This window comes from Vombatus ursinus, unplaced genomic scaffold (assembly GCF_900497805.2).
Source record: "Vombatus ursinus unplaced genomic scaffold, bare-nosed wombat genome assembly UNPS02006822.1, whole genome shotgun sequence".
Lineage (NCBI taxonomy): Eukaryota > Metazoa > Chordata > Mammalia > Diprotodontia > Vombatidae > Vombatus > Vombatus ursinus.
In genome coordinates this window covers 1-8674 of record NW_020946600.1, presented here as the reverse complement: position 1 = coordinate 8674, position 8674 = coordinate 1, and the positions used below count along the sequence as shown (strand labels likewise).

Sequence of the window (8674 nt, the reverse complement as noted above, 5' to 3'; positions counted from 1 at the left end):
TGTGGAATACTGCATGTGCTGTTAGACAGAGAGAGACCAAGTGTTGGTTAGTTTGGCTACACTACTTTTCTTTCTTTTAAAAAAAAATCTTTGTTAAAGGGGATGGCCCGATGGGTAGAACAAAGGAGAGGGATATAATTTGAAACAAATATGATGTAAAAAGGATCAATAAAAGTAAGATTTTTAGAGAATTAAATGCTGAAAAAAATTACAATTACTTCAGTGTTTTGAATTGGGCATCATTGCTAGAATTTGAGTGTTTTCAATTTGTCACAGAATTTACAATTACTATTGTATACCTCAGGTTCTGCTACTAAACACCAGTGTAGTAAAAAAATATTTTCTTTGTCATCAGGTCACAATCCACTTATTTTAAGCAGTACTCAGTACAAACTGCAGTACAAGAAAAAAAGATTGGACTTTCCTTGGGGAATTCTAATAAATTTTGATTTTCTTTTTTCTCTGTGAAAAGCATATGCATTCTTCATTTCCCACATGGATGTTTCTGCCCCTATTAGTCTAGTACTTACATTAGGCTGTCCAATCTAAGTATTAGGCATTTTAAAAATTAGGATGATGATGATAATAAGTGCCTTATGATTATGTACATAATCTGGGGCTAAATTGTACTAAAAAACATTTTTAGTAAGTATCACAAAAAATATTAACAAAGCACCCATTGTAAGCTATTTGTTAAATGTTTTACATTCTTATGAGCTATTGCTAGTTGGTATGTTTTTCTTACCGTGGTATAAGTCTCAGTCACACATGTATTTGTAATAATAAGATTTTGAAGTAGTTGGCTGAGATAATATCATGGTAAAAGAATTTTTAGAACTGAGTAGAACCTATTTGGGTTTATTGAAATGGATTTATTTTGGCACCCTGCTATTGAACGCCTAAGTGTAAAACATTAACACTGTGCTTTTGAAATGGGAAGTACTAAAGAAATAATAACCCCTACAGTCCAGTTTAGGTGATACACATGCATTTGTTCTATAAGTACATGTGAACAAGTAGTGCATGTGAACAAGTGCTTAGCAAGTGTCAATGTAGTATGAGGCTGTTATGAGCAGATTATGCATTTCAGAAAAAAAAGCAGATTTCCTTGTCTTTGAAACAAAAAGGAATTAAGAATTAGTAAGAGCACTGACAATATGAAGAAGACAAGATGTTGTAATGTAGGTGCAAAACAGATGAGTTTAGATTTTCCACAGTGTGCAACAGTTTCTTGAATAAGAGGGAATGGTTTGGTGAAAATATTTGAGCTACAAATAGGATAAAGTAGGATAGGATAAATTGAGTTATGCAAGTCTAAGTTGCTGAGAAAATGGAAAAAGTGTAGTTCAAGGTAGAGGAGACATGATTAAACCAGTTTTAGTTATAAATTTAATATCTATGTATACTTGTTTGGGTCTGTGATTACGTCAATGTCAGTACTGTCTACAGCAATGCAGATCACATGTCCACACCTTCTCATCCTATTTTGGTATTTTCATGTCAGATCTTTTCCATGTCATCACTTAAATTCTTCCTGCATTACTTACATCAAGTGCTGAAGGACTTCTTTAGGTCTTTTTTTACATTCCATGGGTACCAATGGCTACAATAGCATAAATGAAAGAAAGGAACTAAAAAATAGGAAACTGAAGGCTGTAGATAATGTCTAAGCTTAGTCAAGAAGAAAAGATGAGAATGTACTTCCCTCTTGGCCAAAGTAAGGAGAGGAAAAATTAATGTACAGTCAGCCTCAGTAGTTGATTAATTTTGCTGTTTTTCCCCCAAATTAGCCAGCATTTATTAAGTAACTACTTTGTCCCGCACTGTACTAAGCACTGGAGATACAAAGAAAGTTTAAATTAAAAAAAAAAACAAAAACAATAAACAGTCCCTGCCCTCAAGAAACTCCAACTGGGGAGACAACATGCAAACAACTATTTACAAGTATGACCAAGTGTGAGACACAGTAAAACACTCAGAGTAGGGAATAGAGTATAATGTGTAAGGAACAGCAAGGAGGCTTATTTTGTTCATTTGCATAAGGGACAGATCACTGGGTAGGCAAGGAGGAATGGATACATTCAGAAATGAAGGTAATATAAACACAAAAAATATCAAATGAGTAACTTAAAAAATCATTTCATGGGTAAGTGCATCTCTTGGGCCACAGGTTCCCCACTCCTCAGCTGTCCTTTTGTTTGTTTTTTTGTCCCTTAACTCTACTTACATGACCAACCCACCTCCTTTTCTGATCACATATTGCCTAAATAATACTTTATCCTGCTTTCTGTACACAAATCATTGTAAGTGTGCTCTAGTCCACCTACAAAATTACAGCAAAATAATTTGGATACATCTGTAAATTTTTTCATACATTTGACTAGCATGGTTTTTTTTTTTTTTTTTATCAGTTTGAGAACTTGATTCTTGACTCTTTCTTTTCAGAATTCATAATGCACTTAAAGGAATACCAGATGATCGGGATGGACTATTTGATACAATTCAGCGCTCTAAAAATCATTATCAGAAAAGAGCTTATCAGTGTATAAAATGTATGGTAGCTCTCTTTAGTAACTGCTCTGTAGCCTACCAAATTCTACAGGTGAGAACTTTCTTGTAAATTTGTTGCCTGAGCACCTGTGGCTCTTGGATTCCCCTTCTTTTCCCCTATCTGCACAGAGTGTTTTTTCTAGTTTAATGAACTCAGTTACAATTAGAAAGATGCTAAGAAATCTGTCCTTAGGTGATTGGATTGAAATTGAGACTTAGCTTCTATTCTTGTTCACCATTGACTTTCAAGGTGACCTTAATCTTATAAAGAAAGATGACCTTGACTTCAGTACAATTCATTTAAGATTTATTCCTGGTTTTCTTACATGTACAAGTTGGCTGGTAGAAATTAGGCATGATGTGTACCATTTGTAGAAAAGTCACAGATGGAATGAATCCCTTCTTGTCCTGTTTAACTTATTTGGTATAAATGCACTTTTGCGGATTGGCCTGGACAAAAAAAATGTATAAAGAGAATGCCTCATGTTAACTAGTGTCAGCATTTGAAACTAATAACCAAAACATTTATTTCTCTTACACATTTTAAAGCAAATAAAGTTGATTCTTCCAAGAACCTTTACAATTAGGAAATCAAGGAAGTCATGGTTCTCAACTCTTGTCAGAGACAAAAATATGGAAATCATATCATTGGAAACAAAATATGGAGACAACTTTGGTATTGTTGAAGCAATGATTTTTGTCCCTAGAAGACAGACAAATGAAAATTAAAAGAAGTAGAAATTTTATTACATACACTTTTAACAGGACTTAAAAATAGTCAAAAATGAAGTTTGCTGGGAGAGAGAGAAAGTTTTGATAAAATGTTACTTGCCCTTATAAAGATTGCTGTCTAGTACTGGACTTCCTTATCTTAATAACTAATTTGTTTATATATAAAATCTTTCTCACTAATGAAGCTTAAATTCTTTGAGTAAATTCCTAAAGCCCTACAGTGCCAATGTAGGTAGTTATTGGGGAAAAAAAAGATACTTAGATTATACAAGATCCTATAATCTCTTAAATATGTAATATGTCATTTGAAAGGTACTGGTCTCATAAAGAATTTTTCATAAAGAATTTTTTTTCACGATATGTGTGATTTATTTTAAAGAGTAATGGAGATCTGAAAAGAAAGTGGACCTGGGCAGTGGAGTGGCTTGGAGATGAACTTGAACGACGACCATATACTGGCAACCCTCAGTATACATACAACAACTGGTCTCCTCCAGTACAAAGCAATGAAACATCAAATGGTTACTTTTTGGAGAGATCACATAGTGCCCGGATGACCCTTGCAAAAGCTTGTGAACTCTGTCCAGAGGAGGTAAAAAAGGTTAAAATTGCATTTTTCAACAAATAGGGGGGGAGGCAGGGTGGAAATCAAGATAACTTTTTGTCACTCCATGAAACGAATCTGAGGGGAAATTTTCATTTTTAAAAGTACTTTGTATATGCCTTCCTTGAACAAAAACTGCTGGAAGTACTAGAAGACAAATAAAAATTAGTAAAGAAAAATCATTAAGTCTACTTTAGACTTTAAATTCAGGAAGTTCTGCTATGACTCAACATACATGTTCCCAAAAAACACCACACTATACAAACTCTGAGGAAAAAGCAGAGCTTATAGGGGAAGTAGGGCTAGGGATACAAAACTCAAAAACTTTATCAGTGATGAATTGGGGGGAAAAAAAAAAGATGGGAACCTAATGAAGAGTGCAGCACAGTGTTATACGTTTTAAATTATTAAGAAATATAAAATTACTACTACAAATAGTGGTCTCATGCTTGACCTTGAGCTGCTACTGGGCCTGCTGTGAGCACGTTGGGCAAGACTCAGTGCTAGCAGGTGGCCATTTCCGAAGGGAAGACCAGCCCTTCTCCTCCACTCATAGTTCTTATACCCCAGAAGATGTACAATCAGTATGGCACTTTATCTTGACAAACACCTAAAGTTTGCTTGTGAAAGTGGGAGACGAGAGGGTTGTAGCTTGTGAATTATGGTGAAGTGGGGCTTTTTTCTGAGTCTCTCACTGTTTCTTTTGAAAGAAACTTGAAATTCACATTGTGCTCAAAATATTCCCTAGTATTAACAATTGTGTTGGAACACATATCTGTTTTCAAAACACACATTATAGCAGAGCTGCATGTAGCCAAAAATGAAGTTTAACTATGAAATTAAAAATTTTGAATTTGCCTGGAAAATCAAGTTCTGTTTCCTTTTAAATGTGTCCACCTAGGAACCAGATGACCAAGATGCCCCAGACGAACACGAATCATCTCCACCAGAAGATGCCCCGTTATATCCCCATTCACCTGGATCTCAGTATCAGCAGGTAAAATAAGAATTTGCTTTTGCTTTTTTCTCAAAAACCACTAAGTATCTATTTCCAGAATAACTAAATTTGTTCTAATTCTGTTGATACAAGGTGTGACTGTAAAGTAATGAAACTGGTTTTCTTGTGTGCTTTTGGAAGCAGAGGAAGAATGAGCATGACAGGGACGTATTTCAGCTCGCAGCCAGCAGTACTTTCCAGGTTGGCCAGTTAGTCTTGTGCTAGTGGCTGTGAATAGAAGTGTATGTTGTTTCATGTCAGCATATAAACAAGTGATGGTTACTTAGAGCAAAAATAAAACATTTTTGTGAAGTGCAAATGAAATACTTGGCACTGCAAAAAGGAACAATATAGATAGGAAGTAATTGTCAACAGCAGAGGTCTTCATGAAAGATTTTAAATGTTCTTGATACATGAAGTAGTCGTCTAGCCATGATAAAAGTATTCAGTCACTTAGAGACTATTCGTTCATATAGATTGTGAGAATTATGATGTATTTAAACTTTAGATAAGGAAATGGACTCATTTGAAAGGAAGCTTGGACATAAAAGAAGGCTTCGATAAAGGTTTTGCATTAAAGCTTGGTTGAGGAGCAGAGGTAGACATTTTTTCTGACCTTTCACAGGAGATGTGTGATTTCATTGGTATAAGAATGTCTCTGCTGAAGAAACTTTCTACTAATGCAAATTGACACTCAGGCTTTCACTGAAATTTGTAGTATTAGTTGATGACGCACCGAGAGGTTAAGTAGCCAGCTCCAGGTCACACAAGGAGTCTTTGTCAAAGGCAAGACTTGAACTCAGGGCTTTCTGGTTTCAAGGCCAGCCCTCTGTCCACTGTGTCACAGTGCCTTTTAGAAAGCTTGACAGAAGTGAGTTGAGAAAATAGTAATCAGTGATAATAGTCGTGATCATGGAAATGAAGGATCAAACCCTACCTTAGAAAATATCCACATGCATGAGACACAAGAGAGTGTACATAAAAATTTTAAAAAGAAAACAAATGGATTCTGTGAGATGAGTTTTCTAGTCTACACCTGCAAGTTCAGCTCAGTTCTATATTCTGGAATTAACCCTATCCTGGGCAAGGGTATCTAAGGAGCCCCAGTTCAGAAGGCAAGCAGTATTGCTTTTTATTCCACGTCTCTCAAAGGAAATACCAATAGATTTCATCCCTTCCCTGAACCTATTAACTATTGCTAACTTTCCCCAAAACTGATAAAAATCACCTACCTGGACCTAGAGAACCACAGGCTTTTAGGTATAGAAGGCACCTATAAAAGGTCACCTAGTCCAGTCCTTCATTTTACAAGTGAGAAAGTTGAAACTTAGATTAAGTGACCTTACTTCTGATCACATATCCTCAGTAGTAAAGCAAGCCTTGAATTCAGGTATTCTGACTCCCCCTGTAATACACTTTCTACCACATTATGGTGTCTCTTTCTTCCCTACTGCTTAAATATAATTTATAAGAATTTGGATTTTGGCTAATGATACCTGTCTCTTGCCTATTCTAGTCTTATTTCCTGCCTATAAACTGATTTCCTTGTTACAGACCTTGTAGACACATCCCAATCATGCCTAGGCTCTACAGTCACCTTACTCTTCATTTATTATAGTCTGTTGGTCACCTTTTAAAAGACTAATAACTAAAATGACTCTCTTTTGGATGAGTGACTCGACTATTTTCTTAAGTTTTACTGATTAGTAGGCCAAAGATGTTAGAGCACATCAGAGATTACTTTTATTATCTAACAGAATCCTGTCCATTGCTTGTTATAATTGATATTTTCTGAGTAATTCGTTTAAAATATATGTTATATAGTATATATACAACAATTGCTCACCATGTATGCTTTAACTAAGTACAACAAAATCATATCCTCATGATACATTTTTAAGGGCAGTATCTGGCATCTGTCTTGATGGCAGCTTGTTTTGTTATTTCATATCTACAAGAAATAAAAATATATTATGAATTAAATCTCTTAAACCTAATTAGTTTTACTAGGATTTTAATTTGACTGTTCCTAAATTTAGTGGGTTTCAAAGAAACCAGGATTTTTTTCTTTTCCCTACTTGGAAATGATTTTATCCTTCATCTGCTAACTTAATTTCCTCTCCCACCCAACCCTGTTTTCCTTCATCTTGATCTCTTTACTGATGTTCTCAGCAGAGCAGTTGGTAAGTGATATGAGACTCTTAAATGCTTTGGCCTTTCCTGTGAGAATAAAGCTACATTTTATCACATGCTCACAGATTAATCCATTTACACATATGGTGTTTTTTTCCTCACAGCAAAAGGCATATTTTCACTGCTTAACATACACAATTCTTATTTTCCTGACATTACAGAAATAGGTTTGGTCACTGGACAATATGACAACAAAAACGTTTCCCATCCAACAATTCTGTGGGAGCATCTTTGAGGTGGTTATTTCCCTATGAAATTATACCCTTCATAGAAAGATATATGGCAAAGTTGTGTAACTTAAATGATGCTAAAATGAAGGTCATTACTGTAGATAGTTATTTCTTTTTATAGGATTTCTTCCAAACTTTGTTGCATTATACTTTCTCCTGCTGCTTTTATTTTGCATGAAATAGCACAGTGGAATTTAGGATTTGGATTCACTGTGACTTTGTGATTTCATTCTTTTTTACCTTCAGCATAAATAAATATGCCTAAAAGGTGAGTGGTAGGGCATAAATGAAAACTATTCTCATTGAGACTCTTAAACAAAATGTTGCCTATCGTTTTAAAATGTTTTAAAATTAATTTTAATGTGTGTAAAGTTCAATATGTATATCTATTTTTCTCTAGAATAACCATGTGCATGGACAGCCATATACAGGCCCAGCAGCACATCACATGAACAACCCTCAGAGAACTGGCCAACGAGCACAAGAAAATTATGAAGGCAATGAAGAAGTTTCCCCACCTCAGACAAAAGATTAGTGAAATGCACATAACTAACTGGTTCCATCAAGACTGTGCACCCAGGCCTTACAGTCCAACCTTTTTCTGTGTCTGGCTAATATTTAAAACTAGAAAAAAAACTATTCCTAATCAACATGGAGTGGAGAGTCTATTCACTGTCTTATCTGCAGAAAATTGCTGTCAATATATAACCCGCCTGCAGTGGAAAGTGTATAGTGTTTTGTAATAAATGGCCTGATGCTAATGTGTAAATGGCAAAGGTGTATATAGTATATTAATGTTTGACTGTTAATTCTTAAGCAAGAAACATTTTTTTGTCTTGAAACTCACAGATCTACGAAAACAGGAAAAAATTAATTTCTTGATCTATCCGCTGCACTCTGCAACCAATGTTGCCTGCCTCATGGCAGTTGGATCAACTCCTTTACAGAAAAAAACAAAAAAACAAAAAAAAGAGCCCATACATGTCAGCCACACCAATAGTTTCATGTTAATTCTTTGCCACTGGAGTCGATTTTACTATGAGCAACGTAATGGCTGGTAACCTTTTAATTATTTGGTTGATGTGGAAAATTGGTGATGTAACATTGTTTCTAGATCTCTTTTTCATTGCCTTTTTCATTCTGGTATTAGGTTAATCACTTTGAAGCTATAGTTATGCTGTAACATTTAGCATGGCTTCACACCAAGTTAGTGTAGCCAATGAGGAAAAAATACCATAATGACTGCAGTTGTCCCAAAGAGACAGCTGTATTGCTCAGAGCTTTTCTTCTTAAACCTAGAATATAAAAATATTAAAATGAGGGGGGGGGAGAAATGTGACAAACAGGTGGTTTTCAGTTGCACATAAG

General features: G+C 35.1%; 1 protein-coding gene across 1 annotated transcript; it reads left to right on the top strand.

Annotated features, from left to right (window-relative positions):
- The first annotated feature begins 2448 nt into the window (after nucleotides 1–2448).
- LOC114033244 (probable ubiquitin carboxyl-terminal hydrolase FAF-X) lies at nucleotides 2449–8095 on the top strand. The gene is made up of 4 exons (XM_027848692.1): nucleotides 2449–2602; nucleotides 3662–3883; nucleotides 4788–4883; nucleotides 7707–8095. Exons 1-4 carry the CDS (start codon nucleotides 2555–2557, stop codon nucleotides 7839–7841), a joined length of 501 nt encoding a protein of 166 aa, XP_027704493.1. The 5' UTR covers nucleotides 2449–2554; the 3' UTR covers nucleotides 7842–8095.
- Nucleotides 8096–8674: the final 579 nt, after the last annotated feature.

What these genes read in the sequence shown, in the direction of transcription:
- LOC114033244 (XM_027848692.1), top strand. Translation starts at nt 2,555, where the DNA reads ATGGTAGCTCTCTTTAGTAACTGCTCTGTAGCCTACCAAATTCTACAG. An exon ending in GTCCAGAGGAGGTAAAAAAG is followed by an intron (nt 3,884 to 4,787) that starts GTTAAAATTGCA and finishes GTGTCCACCTAG; the next exon opens with GAACCAGATGACCAAGATGC. An exon ending in CTGGATCTCAGTATCAGCAG is followed by an intron (nt 4,884 to 7,706) that starts GTAAAATAAGAA and finishes ATTTTTCTCTAG; the next exon opens with AATAACCATGTGCATGGACA.